Genomic DNA, 18,475 nt, shown 5'->3' with positions numbered 1-18,475 from the left:
CCTTATCCTTTGAGATAGAAACTGTTGTTTTAGAAGGTGCTTTCAAAGGAGCCTAGGTACATTGCTGCAGTACATCTTCTGGGTGGTACACATTGCTGCTGCTGCGTATCAGTAGTGGAGAGAGAGATGTTTGTGAATGTGGTGCCAATCAAACAGGCTGCTTTTGTCCTGGATGGTCTCAAGCCTCTTGAGTGTTGTTGGAGCTGCACTTACCTGGAAATGTGGGAAGTATTCCATCACACTCCTGACTTGTGCCTTATTGTTATGAAGATGTGGGTGAACTACACCTTTTGAGAGAGTAAAAGATACCAGTGACAGCACCAAGTGTTCTCAATGAGACACGATGTAACTTGTGCTCCAGCGACTGGAGTAGCTGGCTGCCTGGAAATGACAAAACAGATTCGAATTAGGCCAATCAGTTTAAATTATACCCCGAAAAATACTAAATTCCAAACAACTTTGAATTGAGTATATTGACAACCTTTAAAGCCAATGACACAATCCGATGCTTTGGGGGGTCTAAGAGAAGGAGTTTGCACAGAGAAAAACCTCAACACTGATCTGGAGAGCCAATCTACTGACGAAGATAAAGAGAAGATTCAACTGCTGGTTGGTGTTAAAATTTGAATTTTCCTGTAAATCTTAATTGGGAGTTTTATCAAATGAGTAGGAAAGGTAACAGATAGGTTAGAGAAAGGAGGTGTAAATAGTTGTCAGTTAATTATTCTCTGTTATACTTTAAGAAATAAAGTTGTTAATTTTTACTTTAGTTCTTGGCCTCTTGAATTTTCACAGATTACTGCATGGGTTAAATCTTTACTGTGTTGCTGGTTTAAATTAAGGGTTTCCCCTGTGTTGTAAGACTTATAGATGGTGGGGATAGGCTTTGGGGAATCAGAGGTGAATTACTTGCTGCAGGATTTCCAGCCTGTAACCAAAGTATTTATATGGCTGGCCCAGTTCAGCTATTGGTCAATAGTAACTTGCAGGATGTTGATAATGGAGTATTCATTGATGGTAATGCCATTGAATGATAAAGAGTGATGGTCAGATTCTATCATGTTGGAGATGGTCATTTCCTGGCACTTACCACTGGTTCCTTACCATTGGTCATCCCAAACTTAATTGTTGTTCAGGGTATTGCTGCAAATTGACATGGACTGATAGAGTATCTGAGGAGTTGCGAATGGTGCTGAACATTTCCGAACATTCTCACTTCTGACCTGTGACGCGAAGGTGATTGAATAAGCAGCTGAAGATGGTTGGGCTGAGGACACAACGCTGAGGAACTTGGCGTTTCTCCATGGCATGGCCTTGGCCAATCAGCATCCTTCGTCCTGCACCATAAGTAGTTGTGATGGTTTGAAATTTGGCCTTCTTGCATTTGTCCTACTGAGCGCAGGATGGACAGTTTTGTTCACATGTCCAGCTTTGTGTAGTTTCAAGTTGTCCCCTGCAAGATAAATAATGCTGCTTTTCTGTTTGACAGCTTTTCTTCCAGAATTTTCATAAACCCCCAAGTGAGGTTTTCAACACACTTATACACCTGCAGGTAGGTTAACAGATTTTAAATTGCTCTCAAGTCAAGAGTCGAAAAGAATTGTTGGATTTGCAGCTCAGAATCATGCCATGTGCTGGTCTGTAACAGCACGCCAGCTTCCTGTCACTGTGCGTCAGTATAATCCATTTGATGGGTGTGATTGTGTCTTCCCCCACACCAATGCATGGTATCCTGACCCCAGTGTGTTCCTCACTCAGCCCCATTAAGTCGAGCTAGTGAATGTCTGGTGGGGGCCAGCCTATCTGTTCTGCAAACAGATCTCTCTGCTGGCTGATGTAACTCCATCCAAACCCTGGGCTCAGGACAAACTGAATTCCCACTTCTGCCCGTTGGTCAGGCCCGGAGGGGATTGACCAGAATGGTTCCAGGGGAGGAGGGATTTTAGTGACAGGGTTGGGTTGGAGAAGCTGGGACTGTCCTCCTGTAGATTGAGAGGGAATTTGGACAAGATTATCACAGGTTCCAGGTAAGGCAGGCAAAAAGGAGCTGGTCCAATCAGCTGACAATTCCAGGACTAGTGGGGGCACACAAGGTTTAAGGTTCTGGGCAAGAGATACTGAGGGGCACATGTGAGGAAGATCTTGTTTCTTTAGTGAGTAGTAATGAGCTGGATCTCCCTGCCTGTGAAGGCAGTAGAAGTGGAGACAGGGAATGATTTCAGAAGGGAATTGGACAGACACTTGGGGGTAATAAACTCACAGGGCTGTACTGCAAAAGCACAGGGAGAGGAGAGATTGCTGAACATACAGCATGGACTCGATAGGCTGAATGGCCTTTCTCCATGACAGAATTGCACCATGATCACTATCTATTGAAGCTTCCTAATGGAAGCAGGGTTCAGAGACTTGTAAACCTGGCTGTTGACTGATACTAAATTCAGTGGTTGGTCCTGAGTTAAAAGGAAGGTTTGATTTCAGCAGGGTTTCCATCCCAAGTTGGCCTACCCGCTGACTTCCTGCCTGGCTTTGTGGGGAAAGGATCAACACTGGGGCGAGAGATCAGAAAATGGTCGCTGTGTGCTGTCTCCCATTTGCTTAAAATGAAACTGGGATTTGAAAAGGGGAGGTGGAGCAAACCTGTTTTCTCTGGTGTGACAATCCACAGCCAGACTGTGTGAGCTTGAAATTCTTCTTACACTTGATGATGACAGTCTTCCTTAAAAGGATCATGAAGACTTTCCAGTGTACAGGGAAATGTTGAGATACAGGTCTCAATGAATGGTGGATGGGATTAATCTCCGAGTTGATATTTCAGACCTGGCACCGGGAAAACAGGCCAAATGGCCTCTTGCACTGGAAACTGTATGACTTGTATTGTCCAGAGAAGGCATCACAGTTCTGTACTGTAATGTCAGGATGAATTGTAACTCAATCTCGTGTAGAAATCAATGAAAAAGGTAAAATCTAGACTGCCTGTTTGTCTGCAACCCTCGCTTCTGTCTTACTGTTTTGAATTCCCGTGTCCGCATTGAATTACTTGGGGTGTGTCTTCAAGCTTTTCACTCAGAGGTAGGGACAATACCAGTGTGCCATGGGACACCTTAGTGTTTGTGTTTATAATGGGAGTGACCTGTTTAAACTTGTCATGCTGTAACCACATCTCTTGGCCAGCGATGGCGCTGTGTTGCACTTCTCAGCCGGTCTGAACTGTGGAGAAACCTGCATGTTCCAAAACAAGTGCAGGTGCTGGAAATCCAAAACATTGGCAGCAATAGCTGGAGAAACTCAGCAGGTCTGGCAGCATCCGTGGAGAGAAGGCAGAGTCAACCTTCCAAAGAAGGACCACTGGACCCAATATGTTGACTCTGCTTTCTCTCTCCACAGACTGCTGCTCGATCCGCTGAGCTTCTCCAGCTGTTTCTGACTTGTATCGTCCAAACTCACTGCCTTTGTTTTTGTGCATTCTCCTGTGAGTCGTAATTAACGTAAAATCGAAATGTCCTCACTGGAAAAGAAAGATGGGGCTTGCAGGTTTGAAATGTTGACTGAATTAAGTGTGCCCTTATTGGTCAAATTCTACCATGCATTGGACATCTGGGATTCCCCATGTGGTACCCCCAGGGCACTCAGCAACGTTTTGTGCGACCGATACAGAGCCGGGTATCGCCAGTTCTTTAGCTTTCAGAGTGGTAGCTGCCTATTACCCTCATGGATCACTCCCTGTCTTTCTTTTTGCAGGTATTAAATTCGCACTCACTTCGAGCTGATTCCATGATCGGTGTATTCAAGGTGAGTTTTTCCATGCCAACTTGAGGCCTCACATATTTCAGGTACACGACAGATTTTTGTAATAAAGCAGCTTTGCTTTTGGACTGCCTGGTAAAACTGCTCAACGTATCATGAGCATGTCTTCATTGCTTCATTGCTGGGTCACAATGCACGAGGAATCTCGTAGGTTTGGGAGAAATAAGGGGAACAGGTCGAGGATGTGACCAATTGGTCATGGAGTCAAAAATGTGATGGACCAAATGGTCCCCATTCTGTCATATTCTCCAAAGCTGTTTTGTAAGGTGTCGTGTCAAGCTCTTGGGGGATGTACCAACAATGCTGGAAGAAACCCTCCAGTCTTGTGAGTAGTGCCAATATATCTGGACCAGAAGTTCCAGGTTCAAGACCCATCAAGGAAAGTGTGTGCAGAATATGCTCAACCAATTGGAACACTGACTGGTAAATCCTTCCAGTGCACATCGGTGATAGTTGGGAGTGATTTCTGATCAATTGACATTGGAGCCTCTGCCATCACTATGCGCAAAGATCCATGCTGTCACAGCAACTGGGACTTACTGAGTGAACTGTAGTACACACCCCTCTCTCCAGGGTGATCTCTGCTCCATGCACAGAATGATTCGTCTTGTGTTTGCGTCTGTGTTCATCGACAATCCACATCTCTTAGATCTGACCTCGATCTGCACTTGGTTCACAGTTCTCTAAGGTTCAGTGTCACAGCCTTTGATGTTACTACATGGGAGCATCAAGTTTGCGCTCGCTTCCATCGCTCTACTCTGAAGTATGTGTTCAATACATGATGGATGATATAAATCATATGTCTCTTCATATGAAAATACGTAGCCCTTAACCCGTGGGGATATTAGAAAGAGATTCACACAATAAGGGGACATGGGTAGCAAAAAAAATGTTTAATGTAGGCAACCCTGACAGAACCTTGCCTGCAACAATGTCCCGTAAACAGTTAAAAGCACTGAAGACGGGTTGGGGATGGCTGCAAGATTCACCTGATTTGAGCATGCTTTTAATCTTCTCTTTCGTCTTTGCCGTTTTTTAAAATTTGGTTGCACTTGGTTCATTTTCAACATTGCAACTCCAGCTCCAGCTGTTAGGGCTTTGAGAGAGAACTGTTCATAGAGTTAGAGAGTCAGAGAGTCCCCACAGCACGTAGACAGGCCCTTTGGCCCAAACTGGTCCGTGCCGACCAAAATGTCTGTCCACGCTAACCCCATTTCCCTGCACTTGGCCCATATCCTTCTAATCCTTTCCTATCCCTGTATTTGTCCAAATGCTTTTTAAATGTTATTAATACGCCCGCCTCAACCACTTCGGCTGGCAGCTCATTCCATATGCGTACCACCCTCTGTGTAAAAATGTTGCCCCTCAGGTTCCCTTTTATTCTCTCCCCTCTAACCTTAAACTGATGTCCTCTAGTCCTCGATTCTCCAACCCTGGGAAAAAGACTGAGTGCGTTCACCCTAGCCATGCTTCTCATGTTCTTATACACCTCTATAAGATTCCCCCTTCCCCTCAGTCTCCTACACTCTAAACAAAAAAGTCCTAATTGTCCAACCTCTCCCTATAATTCAGACCTTGGAGTCCAGGCAACATCCTTGTAAATTTCTTCTGCACTCTTTTCAGTTGATTAACATCCTTCCGGTAGCAAGGTGACCCCAACACTGAATACAATACTCCAAGTGCGGCCTCACCAACATCCTGTCTAATTGCAAGATAACTTCCCAACGTCTATACTCCGTGCCCTGACTGATGAGGGCCAGTGTGCTAAAAGCCTTCTTCACTGCCCTGTCTACCTGGGACTCCACTTTCAGAGAACCGTGCACCTGAACTCCAAGGACCTTCTGTTCCACTAGATTCGTTAAGGCCCTACCTTTCACCATGAAACTCCAGCCTTGATTTGACTTTCCAAACTGCAAGACCTCACGCTTATCTGTATTAAATGCCATTTGCCATTTCTCGGCCCACTTCCCCAACTGATCAAGGGCTTGCTGCAGTTTCTGATAAACTTCCTCACTGTCCACGATATTTGAGTGTCATCAGCAAACTTACTAATCACTGCCTTGTACATTCTCAAACATTGATATAGATAACAAACAGTAATGGGTCCAGCACCACTCCACGAGTCGCAGGCCTCCAGTCTGACAAGCGTCCTTCCACTATTACAATCCCATCAAGTCAACTGTGTATCCAATTTTCCAGCTCCCCTTGGATTCAATGTGATGTAACCTTCCACAGCAGCCTACCATATGGAACCTTATCAAAGACCTTACTGAAATCCATATAGTCTACGTCTACTGCCCTGCCCTCCCCTCATCAACCTTCCTGGCCACCTCATCAAACAATTCATAACAAATTTGTGAGGCATGATCTCCCACGCGCAAAGCCATGCTGACTAATCCTAATCAAACTCTGTCTTTCCAAATGCATGTGCATCTTATCTCTCAGAATCATCTCAAGTAATTTACCAACCAGGTTAGCTTACTGGTATGTAGTTCCCAGGCTTTTATTTGCAGTGCTTCTTGAATAATAGTACAACATTAATTACCTTCCAGTTTTCTGGGACTATACCCATGGCTAACGATGATGCAAAAATATCAGCAAGGGTCCCTGCAGTTTCTTCTCTCGCCTCTTGCAGGACCAGGATATGTATCCACCTTTGTACATTCTAATACATCCAACACCACCTCCAATGTGACATGGAGTGTCCCCAATATGTCACCACTAACTTCCCCAAATTCCCATGTCTTTCTCCATGATAAACACAGAGGACAAATATTCCTGTTGTGGTTCTGTTCGCCGAGCTGGGAATTTGTATTGCAGACATTTCGTCCCCTGTCTAGGTGACATCCTCAGGGCTTGGGAGCCTCCTGTGAAGCGCTTCTGTGATCTTTCCTCCGGCATTTGTAGTGGTTTGAATCTGCCGCTTCCGGTTGTCAGTTCCAGCTGTCCTTTGCAGGAGGCTCCCAAGCACCGAGGATGTCACCTTGACAGGGGAGGAAACGTCTGCAACACAAATTCCCAGCTCGGCGAACAGAACCACAACAACGAGCACTTGAGCTACAAATCTTCTCACAAACTTTGAACAAATATTCCTTGAGAACCTCACAACCATCTCTTGCAGTTCTAAGCACACACGTCCCCTTTGGTCCTTGAGGGGTCCTGTTCTCTCTCTAGTTATTCTTTTTCCTTTAATATACTTAAAGTGCCTCTTTGGATTCACCCTAATCTTCTCAGCCAATGCTTTCTTGTGCCCCCCTTACATCCTCTTGATTTCCTTCTTTAGTAAACTCCTGTATTCCCTGTTTAACTCCAGGGATTCCCTTGATCCCAGCTGCCTGTCCCTGATCCACGCCTCCTTTTTTCTGGTCAAAACATGTCTTGTCAACCAGGGTTCCCAATTTCTGCCAACCTCACAGGAACACATAGACCTTGAACTCGAGCCATCTCACTTTTAAAGGTCTCCCACTTGCTGGAGGTCCTGTTGCCTGCAAACAAACTGCTCCAATCAACCCCTGCACGCTCCTGTCTAATTCCATCACAATTCACCTTGCCCCAAATTAGGACTTGAATGTGTGGACCAGTTTTGTCCCTCTCTATTACTATTTTAATAAATAAATTGCCAGACCAAGGAGCTACCTGGGTAATGCTACAGTCTCCTCTAAGTGGAAGTCGCGAGATAGCTGAGTAAAAACTTACTTCATGATTTAGGAAGAGTTTCTTTAAATTGTACATTATCATCCCTTACAGCTGGATATCGGCTCTGTCTATGATCTTCCAGGTATGTAATGTTACCTTCATTCTGGGCAATGTAAACGCTCCATAGTGTCAGAGGGAGACTTATGACTATGTGAGGCTAAGAGGATTTAAATTCTAAGGACAAGTTTCACTGTCTTGGCTTGAAGATTAAGGGGTTGATTAATGTGAGGGAAGGTTGAGCAACTTGTAACATGCACTGCAAGGGAGCATCAATCTTGCACTCTCTTCCATCTCTCAATTTGGACCCACAAGAGTGCGTGTCGTTATGTAATGGCTGCACTTAAAAGTTATCTCCCTTCAGAGAAACGTGTATGGTCCTTTATAGGTGGCTAAGGTTTTTTAATATAAGTAAACCTCTGTAAACAGTATTGAAGAAAGGTTGGGGGCGCAGGTGGGGCGGTGCAAGATCGCGTCCACAAACACCCACTTCCTCCATCACCAACGCTCAGCAGCAGCAGTGTGTACCATCCACATGATGCACTGTGGCAACTCACCAAATTTCCTAAGATGACAACTTCCAAACCCATGATCTCGACCATCTGGAAGGACAAGGGCAGCAGATAGATGGGAACCCCAATCTCTGCAGGTTCCCCTCTGAGTCACTCGCCGTTCCAAGTTGGAAGTATATTGGCCATTCCTTCAGCATCACTGGGTCGCAATCCTGGATTTCCCTCCCAAAGGGTATTGAGGGTCTCCCTATAACATGTGGACTGTCGCGGTTCGAGAAGGCAGCTTGCTACACCATCTCAAGGACAACAAGGTGATGTCCTCACCCTGCATAGGAATTTTTGTCAAATGCAAATTTGCATTTAGAGCGATGAGGTGTATGATCTTATTGAAACATTAAATATTCTGAGGGGACTTAGCAGGCTGGATTCTGAGAGGGCTTTTCTAGGGTCATTGAGATGGAGGTGAGGATGAATTTGCTGTCTTTGGATATCTCTTTTCCCCAGGGAACAGTGGTGGCTAGGTCATTGAATGTATTCACAGCTGAGTTGGACAGATTTTTGGGTACCACTGAAGAGAAGGGGAAATGGGGGCAGACAGGAAAATGGAAAGGTGCGATCATGTTGGATGGCAGATAGACAGGCCCCATAGCATGCTCCTGCTCCTGTCTATTCTGCGGAGATTCAAGGTGTATGATGGATTTGAGAGGCTGCAGAGGGAGAGAACCTGTTTGCTCTGGAGTCCAGACCAAGGGAGCAAAACCTTAATGTTAGAGCCAGGTTCTTCAGGCGTGAGGACAGAATTGAAATCTGGAACTGCTCTCCAAAATTCCTTCGAGGCAGGAGGTCAGTTAAAAACTTTCAATCTGAGAGAAAGTCTTCTTAATCGGAGATGGGCATCAAACTCAAGAGGAACCAAGATGGGTCAAAGTAGTTTAGATTCGGATGTGAGGAGTGAATAAATAGAGGTCTTTAAAACTACAGAGGGGTTTGATAGGTTAGAAGTCGGGAAGGTGATAAAGGGGAGAGGCTGTAAAAGTTAGGGGGTGTAAAATTAACATGCTAACCAAGCAGGGAAAAAAGTGAGGATTGCAGATGGTGGAGATCAGAGTGGAGAGTGTGGTGCTGGAAAAGCACAGCAGGTCAAGCAGCATCCGAGGAGCAGGAGAGTCCACGTTTCAGCATTCCTGATGAAGTGCTTATGCCCAAAACGTCGATTCTACTGCTCCTCAGATGCTGCCTGACCTGCTGCGCTTTTCCAGCACCACACCTTCGTCTCACCAAGAAGGGATTCAGTTAAACTTGGTACACGTGGAGTGGCTGAGGGGAATAGCAGCGATTCAGTTAAAGTGAATCACAGGAGAATTAAGAATTGTAAGAGCTCAGGAGGAAGCCATTCGGCCCATTGAATCTGCATTTCAAATGTGCATTGTTACCTCCTGCCAATTTCCTGCGTTCTCCCCTCCCCCACCCCCATACCCTTATGCATTATTTCTATCCAGATAATCCTCTAATGCCCTCTTGACGTCTCAATTGATTCTGTCTACACTGCATTTCCGGGTAAATTCCAAACTACTCGGTGTGTAAAAAAAACTTGTCTGACATTTGCTTCTTTTGCAAAAGCACTCAAAAGCATTGCCCTCTCGACCTTGTTCCTTCTACGGGTGGGAATGATTTCTCCCTCTCAATCCAGCACCCTCGTCATTTTGAATGCTTTATCAGATCCCCTCTTTGTCGTCTTCTCTCCCAAGGAGAATAGTCCAAACTTCTTCAGTCTGTCCTCATAACCAAAATTCTCCATCCCTGGAACTGTTCTGGGGAAATTGCTTCTGCAATCTCTTCAGTGCCTTCACAGCTTCCCTGTAGTGTGGTGCCTCGAGCCATAGTAGTCCAGCTGAGGTCTGACAAGTACCAGTTCAACATCACCTCCCTGCTCTTGTACTCTGTGGCCCTGTTAATAAGGCTGAGGACACTATAGGCTTCATTAATTGCTCTGTTTACTCTCCTGCCTCCTTTGATAATCTGTGCACATGTACCCCCAAGTCCCTCTGCCGTTGCTTCCCCTTTCGAATTGGACCCCCTACTTTAGACCTATCTTTTGATTGTCTTCCTCCCCAAATGCGTCATCTCAAACTTGGCTGCATTGCAGCCGGATAAAGTTGTGGGGGAGAAAGGGACCGAACGCGTTGAGGCTCCTGTGGGCCAGCACTGACCAGTTGGGTTCCCCTACTGTTTGAGCTCTTTGTAACAGTGCTGCGGTGGTGTTCTGTCACAGATCACGCAGTGTTACGGAAGTGGTTACTCCTGTACGAGCCAGATGATGTGCAGTCCATGGCCAAAGGCTACCTGAAAGTCAGCATCATCATCCTGACAGCGGGGGACGAAGCACCGGTGAGCACAACCACACTTTCCTGGTCGTATGGGATCTGTTCCTTTTGAGTACGTTCTTGCCCGGAAAGCACCAGTTTTCACCAGTTTTCTCATTTCCCCTCCCCCCAGCCTGTCTCAGTCAAATCCATCAAATTCAGCACCGCCTTCCTAACCTACAATCTTCTTCCCGACCTCTCCGCCCCCACCCCAGTCTGACCTATCACCCTCACCTTGACCTCTTTCCACCTATCACATTTCCGACGCCCCTCCCCCAAGTCCCTCCTCCCTATCTTTTATCTTAGCCTGCTGGACAAACTGTCCTCATTCCTGAAGAAGGGCTAATGCCCGAAACGTCGATTCTCCTGTTCCCTGGATGCTGCCTGACCTGCTGCGCTTTTCCAGCAACACATTTCCATCTCGGAAAGCACTCTGGCAAGTCGGGGATTGCAAAATATTCCTGCTGTGTGGAACGTCACTCTTTGAACATTGATTCCAGTTGTGGGATGGAGGGAGGGTGGGAGAAAGGGATGATGTTGTTATTGCAGGGGTGTACCACTTTGATAACCATGTGCATTTGTCCACCTGTGGGGGAGTGGCGTAACACTCCATCAAGGGGTACAGAATGAATTCTTTGCTGCCTTCGGGTTCCTGAATTCACCCTTACTCATCCCTGAACTTGCACACACAAACACTCCTTTTTCCCCCACCACGCCTCTCCCCTGGACCATCGGGCGTAGCTAACCGTGTCTGGTCCAGGATTGGCCCTCAGATACTCAGTCCCGCAGCACTGAGATTGGCAAAGGGGGTCACAAGAGGCATTGGAGATGGGTCACGGTGTACTTTCAAGAATGAAACGGACGGATTTTTTAATCAGTGAGGGGGATCTACGTTTCTGGGGAAAAGACCAGAAAGTGGGATTACCAGGTCAGTTGTGATCTCGTTAAATGGCAGAGCAGACTCGATGGGCCGAGTGGTCTACTTCTGCTCCTGTGTCTTGTGGCCTGTGTGTAGGAGGGAAGGAGCACTCATATGGCTGGTGGTGGGGATGTTCCATTTACAAACGCAAGAGTGAACTCAGTTGCACCCAGCTGGTCGAGAGAAGGAGGGTGTTGGAAGAGCATAGTGTGATTAACCCCCCCCACCCCCTGCTCAGGTTTCAGAGAAAAACCGCTATGGAGATGATGGCTTTAGTGTGGAAACCTGACCTGGAGAGTTAGAAACAAGGGGTTAGTTGGAGGAGCATGTTCAAAGACCTTAGGAGAGCAGGAGAGGTTGGATATAAAAGTGGATGTTTGCAAGGACAGGTTGGACCTTTTGAGGCTTCTGGGATATTGATGATGATTTTGACAGAAGAGCGGGCAAGTGGCTGGAGTTGGGAATAATTTGTCATGCCATCTAAGGCAGGAGCCAAGAAGGGAAAATGGCTACCAAGTGGTTCAGGGGAAAAGAAAATGGGGGCCACATAGTTCAGGGGAAGAGAGAATGGGGGCCACATGGTTCAGGGGAAGGGAAAGTGGTGAGCACTTGTTCAGGGAAAGGAAAATGGTGGGCACATGGCCCAAGGGAAGGGGAAAATGGCAGCCACGTGGTTCAGGGGAAGTGAAAATGGCGGCCACGTGGTTCAGGGGAAGTGAAAATGGCGGCCACGTGGTTCAGGGGAAGTGAAAATGGCGGCCATGTCGTTCAGGGGAAGGGAAGATGACAAGCACGTCGTTCAGGGACATGGAAAATGGCGGCCATGTGGTTCAGGAGAGGGAGGTTGGCCTTGAGGACAGGGAGGGAGAGCATAGCGGTACCTAGAAGCAGTGGGAACTTCACAGGATCAATTGTGCAGTCGGGCGTGTTTCTTGTGATGGAGAGTGTCTTTAGAGAAATGGTCAGAATGTGATACAATCAAGAATTGGATCAGGACAATGGTTTCATGAGTGTTGGTGAGGAGATGGTGAACGGACGGTCAAAGACTCAGAGAGCCAGGAAGTAAAAATGTGGAACTGTGGCCGAGACTTTGTTCACTTGTAAACGTTACTTTACAGCAAGACACATTGCATATCTAGCACCAACTGAATACATTAACAGTCTGTTGAGATTGAGGTATGGTTGGTGGTGCTGTTCTCAGAGACTTGGGGGTGAATGTAGAAGGAAGTGATGTGGAAGGGGAGTGTGGAGTTTGGAGACAATGCGAGTGAACTGAAACTCCTTCAGTCACTCCCTGGTTGTCACTACAGCATTGAAGGAGATAGACTCATAGAATCACACAGCACAGGAACAGGCTCTTTGGCCCAACTTGTCCATGCTGACCATGTTCCCAAATTAAACTAGTCCCACCAACCTGCATTTGGCAAGTGTCTCTCCCAACATTTCTTATTCATGTATTTAGCTAAACGTCTTTTAAACATTGTAACTGTACCCGATTCCACCGCTTCCCCGGATGTTCATTCCACACACGAGCCACTGACTGTGTTAAAAATAATTGCCCCTTGTGTCCTTTTTAAATTTTTCTCCTCTCACCTTAAAAATATGCCCTCTAGTCTTGAAAATCCCCCCCACGAGGGAAAGAAAACACATCACCGTTTATGTTATCTCTCACCCTCATGACCATATAAACCTTTGTAAGGTCACCCTTCAACCTCCCACGCTCCAGTGAAAAAAGTCCCAATCTCTTCAGCCTCTCCTCATAACTCTCACCCTCCAGTCCTGGCAACATCCTGGTAAATCTCTTCTGAACCCCCTCCGATTAAATAATATCCTTATGGTAAGGATTATTTGATAATGATAAGGAAAAAAAGGTGATTGGTTGTAATTATGAATGGAAGTTTGCGAGCATGGAGGTGAATGCTTTCCTTTTCATTGCTGGGAATTTTTTGGGAAATGAGAAGGCACCAAAGAAATGCTTTTGTTGTTGTTGTAATTGAAATCCCTTTGCTGTACCAGATAGACAAGAGAGGGACAAATGAAGAGGATGATGTTGAGAGTAACCTACTGCAGCCAGCAGGCGTCCTTTCCCGATGGGTCACCTTTGAGGTGAAGATCTATCGAGCGGAGGACATCTCGCACAGTACGTCACAGAAACACCGAGAAGCATTGCTTTGACGCGAGTGCTTGGTTTTGAGAGTATGAGCGCATCCTGGCTGAGTTTTACAGCATCCCCTCCACAGCCATTGGCTCCCCCCTGTCCCCTCCCTGTTTTTATTCATTTACGAGGATGTGGGTCTTGCACTTACTACCTGTTTCTCGTCGTGAGTTTGAGGGTTTGAAAGAGATGATCACATTGTTGTGGGTGTGACACCAAGTGTAGGTCGAGTGGCGTAAGGACCTCGTGTACCTTCAGAACAGCAGTGAGCCTAAGAAGTAAGCCCGCTCGGCCCATCGGGTCCACATGCTGATGGCCATTTCAACGCCACTTACCGGCACTCTCCCCTTGATTCCTTGCGAGATTAAGAATTTATCAATCTCTGCCTTGAAGACGTTTAACGTCCCGGCCTCCACTGCACTCCGTGGCAATTGCACAGACCCACCACTCTCAGGCTGAAGAAATGTTTCCTCATTTCCGTTCTGAATTGACCCCCTCTAATTCTAAGGCTGTGCCCACCGATCCACGTATCCCCGCCTGAAGGAAACAGTTCCCTAATGTCCAGCCTTTCTGAGCCATGCACTATCTTGTAAGTTTCTATTAGATCTCCCCTCAATCTTCTGAACTCGAATGAATACAATCCCAGGGTCCTCAGCCGCTCATTGCATGTTAGGCCGACCATTCTAGGGATCATCCGTGTGAATCTCCGCTGGACACGCTCCAGTGCCAGTATGTCCTTCCTGAGGTGAGGGGTCCAAAACTGGGACACAGTATTCCAAATGGGGCCTAACCAGAGCTTTATAAAATCTCAGTAGCACGTCACTGCTTTTACACTCCAATCCTCTTGAACCTGGTGGGGCTTTACAACAATTGCTAAGACTGTAGGCCATAACTGAGGTTAGCCTTCGATTCCAGATTCTTGTTCTTTTGGTTCAGTTTAATTCCATTAGTTGCTGTGTATTTATGACAATCAACACTGATTATCTACGGTCGCCAATACTGATACAAATTATTTTTTCCACATTTATTCTGGAAATGTAAATCCCACCACCTGATGTGGAAGGATTTGAACCCATGTCTCTGGGGCCTTACTCTGAGCCCCTCCTGAATGATGTACCACTGCAGCTCCATGTGTCAGGTGTCCTCTCCCTGTCCTCTGTGTTGTTTGGAGTCTCCATACAGATCCCCAGGTGCCTGTGCCTGAGTGCAACTCTGTGTGTGTCACGGGGCAGCCTGACTCCTGCAGGAGTGGATTGTGACAGCCCCTCTCCTTCCTGTCCCGCCGACAGGTTTCACGCGGCTCCCATTTTTGTTCTCGGTGAAGGCAGACGAAACTACCGAAGCCGGGAGCACACCCACTTGTGCGATGCCAGTCTCCGGGGCTATGGACAAGACAGGGAGAGGAAGGAGGAGGTTGACTCTGAGCACCACAATGTCACACGTGACCAAGGAAATGGAGAGGGACAGTGCAGGCACAAACACTCATTGGCTGAAGCACTTACCGTCTTCCTTAATTTCCAGTGTCCAAAGGGCTGATGTCGAACTTGAAGCACGTGTTCGGGGGAGACAGGGATAAGGAAGGTGTCGACTCATTTCTGGAAGTTAGTTTCGCCGGCAGAAAGGTGAGCCGCGCGCAACCCTTCGTGGTGGGCCACCCAGTCGTGCACTGGCTTTGGACAGTGAGTTGCAGCGGTCAGGAGAGAGTGGAGTTGGAATCCTCCTGCGCCGCCCCAGTTTTTCTGAAGGGTGAGGGAGTATCTGAGTAGGGGAGAGTGTCCCAGGACAGCAAATTGGAGGTTCCATGATTCAATCCCAGGCTGGAGACCAGGACAGCTTCTGATGCCCATTTCCTGTTATTGCCCCTCAGAAGGTGACGGTGAGCTGTCTGTGGCGTTCGTTGACTCGGTGGGTAGCTCTTTTTCTCTCTGAGTGGCGGGGCTCCAGGTTTCCGTCCTGCCCCTTGAGTATGAACATCCAGGCTGAGAGCACCGAGGGAGTGCTGCACTGCGTGAGGTGCTGGCTTTTTGACGAGACCTTAAACTGAGTTTAAACATCTGCCCGCTCAGATGAACAATTGTGAAATAATCCTGTGGAAGTATTTTGTATAAGAACAGGTGTATTCTTCCTGGAGTTCAAGATGAGGATCAAGGGTTAAGGGGAGAAAGTGGGAGAATGGGATTGAGAAACTTATCAGCCATGATTGAATGGCAGAGCAGACTCGATGGGCCGAATGGCCTAATTTCTGCTCCTGTGTCTTATGGTCTTATGTTACTTATCCTTCAGTTGGCATCACAAAAAAATCTGATTGTCTGGTTGTCATCATGAAATCGTAGAATTTGACAATACAGAAGGAGGCTATTTGAGCTACAGGGAGAGGTTGAATAGGCTGGGGCTGTTTTCCCTGGAGGCCGTGGGTGACCTTATTGAGGTTTATAAAATCATGAGGGGCATGGAGAGGATAAATAGACAAAGTCTTCTCCCTGGGGTGGGGGAGTCCAGAACTAGAGGGGCATAGGTTTAGGGTGAGAGGGGAAAGATATAAAAGAGACCGAAGGGGCAACTTTTCCATGCAGAGAGTGATGCGTGTATGGACTGAGCTGCCAGAGGATGTGGTGGAGGCTGGTACAATGACAGCATTTAAAAGGCATCTGGATGGGGACATGAATAGGAAGGGTTTGGAGGGATATGGTGCAAGTGGGACTAGATTGGGTTGGGATATCTGGTCGGCATGGATGAGTTGGACCGAAGGGTCTATTTCTGTCTGTACATCTCTGTGACTCTATGACTCTATGTCTGTACAGTTTAACGAAAGAACTACCTGGGTCGTCCCACTCTCCAGTCCTGTCTCTGTGGCTCTCTAACCTCCTCACTTCCAAATCACTTTCCTATTATGTTGCTGTTTGCGGGGGTTTGCTGTGCACAAGTTGGTTCCTACATCTCTGACATTAGAGCAGTGATTATTTTTCAAAAGGTATTTAATTAGCTCTAAAATACAGTGGTCACTTCAAATATGGTACAAATGCTCGTCTTGCCATCCTCCAGTCTGTTGGGTGTAGGTGCACCCTCAGTGCTGCGAGGGAGGGTTTAGATCTAGCCATGATGAATTAATCCAACATTTAACCTTTGAGGGACCTTACGGGGGATGGTGTTCCTTTGGATATGCCGGCCTCAAGGTAGCAAGTCACAGGTTTGACCTTGTTGTGGCTGGAATGGAAGCTCACTGTGCAATTGCTGCTGAATGTCCTGAGGGCCTGTATACTCCATTTGGAGTTGATGTGACTGCTTCAGTGAGTCTTGGTAAAGCATGAGGAACAGCATCTTGACTTGGGCTAAGCATTGACAACTGTATCAATGAGGCAGAAAACTCGGAAAGGCATCATGCTGTAAGGTTGAGTGAAATAAGGGTTGATGGGAAGGGTGAGAGCAGTAACAAATTAAAAAGACTATACATGAATGCACGAAGCATTAGGCATAAGATGGATGAGCTTGAGGCTTTTTTGGAAATTGGCAGATACGATATTGTGGGAATAACTGAGACGTGGCTTCAAGTGGACAGGGCCTGGGAAATGAATATTCAAGGCTACACGTGCTATCGTAAGGACAGACTGACGGGCAGAGGGGGTGGGGTGGCCTTGTTGGTAAGGGACGATATTCAGTCCCTTGCGCGGGGGGACCTAGAGTCAGGGGATGTAGAGTCAGTGTGGATAGAGCTTCGAAATACTAAGGGTAAACAGACCCTCTTGGGAGTCATCTACAGGTCCCCAAACAGTAGTCTGGATGTCGGATGTAAGTGAAATCAGGAGCTGAAATTGGCCTGTCTCAAAGATGTCACTACAGTTGTTATGGGGGATTTTAACATGCAGGTAGACTGGGAGAATCAGGATGGTATGGGGCCTCAAGAAACAGACTTTGTGGAGTGCCTCAGAGATGGATTCTTAGAGCAGCTGGTGCTGGAGTCGACCAGGGAGAAGACAATTCTGGATCTGGTATTGTGTAACGAACCAGGATTGGTCAGAGGCCTCGAAGTGAAGGAGGGTACAGTCGGAAATGACAGTACTTCTGTTGAATAAAGGGAACTATGGAGCTATGAGGGAGGAGCTGGCCAAAGTTCAAAGGTGCAATACCTTAGCAGGGATGACCGTGGAGGAACAATGGCGGATATTTCTGTGTATAATGCAGAAGTTGCAGGATCAGTTCATTCCTAAAAGGAAGAAAGATCCCAGGAGGAGGCATGGGCAGCCGTGGCTGACGAGGGAAGTAAAGAAACATATAAAGTTAAAAGAGAACAAGTATAACATAGCTAAGATAAGTGGGAAAACTGAGGACTGGGAAGCTTTTAAAGAGCAACAGAGGATTACTAAGAAGGAAATACGCAGAAGAAAAATGAGGTACGAAGGTAAACTGGCCAAGAATATTAAGGAGGGATAGTAAAAGCTTTTTTAGGTATGTGCAAGGCAAAAAATTGGTTAGGACAAAAATTGGGCCCTTGAAGACAGAAATAGGGGAATATATTACTAGGAACAAAGAAATGGCAGAGGAATTAAATGGGTACTTCAGATCTGTGTTCACTGGGGAAGACACAAGCAATCTCCCTGAAGTAACAGTGGCTGAAGGACCTGAACTTAAGGGAATTTATATTTGCCAGGATTTGGTGTTGGAGAGACTGTTAGGGCTGAAGGTTGATAAGTCTCCGGGGCCTGATGGTCTGCATCCCAGGGTACTGAAGGAGGTGGCTCGGGAAATCGTGGATGCGTTGGTGATTATTTTCCAGAGTTCAATAGATTCGGGGTCGGTTCCTGAGGATTGGAGGGTGGCTAATGTTATACCACTTTTTAAGAAAGGTGGGAGAGAGAAAGCAGGAAATTATAGACCAGTTAGTCTGACCTCAGTGGTGGGAAAGATGCTGGAGTCTATTATAAAGGATGAAATTACTGCACATTTGGATAGTAGTAACAGGATAGGACAGAGTAAGCATGGATTTATGAAGGGGAAATCATGTTTGACTAATCTTCTTGAATTTTTTGAGGAT

The 18,475-nt window shown here is 46.7% G+C and overlaps 1 protein-coding gene across 1 annotated transcript in view; it reads left to right on the top strand.

Annotated features, from left to right (window-relative positions):
* The window catches only part of LOC122542980 (myoferlin-like), a 169,293-nt gene that overhangs the window by 20,580 nt on the left and 130,238 nt on the right, over positions 1-18,475 (top strand). Inside the window, exons 8-13 of the mRNA XM_087984303.1 lie at positions 1,490-1,552; positions 3,739-3,789; positions 7,552-7,582; positions 10,282-10,397; positions 13,308-13,431; positions 14,968-15,068. Of these exons, the coding sequence (XP_087840429.1) occupies positions 1,490-1,552; positions 3,739-3,789; positions 7,552-7,582; positions 10,282-10,397; positions 13,308-13,431; positions 14,968-15,068 (486 nt within the window). The remainder of the gene's footprint in view (positions 1-1,489; positions 1,553-3,738; positions 3,790-7,551; positions 7,583-10,281; positions 10,398-13,307; positions 13,432-14,967; positions 15,069-18,475) is intronic.

Source organism: Chiloscyllium plagiosum, unplaced genomic scaffold (genome assembly GCF_037043375.1).
Source record: "Chiloscyllium plagiosum isolate Xiang-an unplaced genomic scaffold, Cpla_swu_hap1 HiC_scaffold_48, whole genome shotgun sequence".
Taxonomy (NCBI): domain Eukaryota; kingdom Metazoa; phylum Chordata; class Chondrichthyes; order Orectolobiformes; family Hemiscylliidae; genus Chiloscyllium; species Chiloscyllium plagiosum.
Note: the sequence above shows the minus strand (reverse complement) of the source record. Positions and strands in the feature narration are given on the sequence as shown.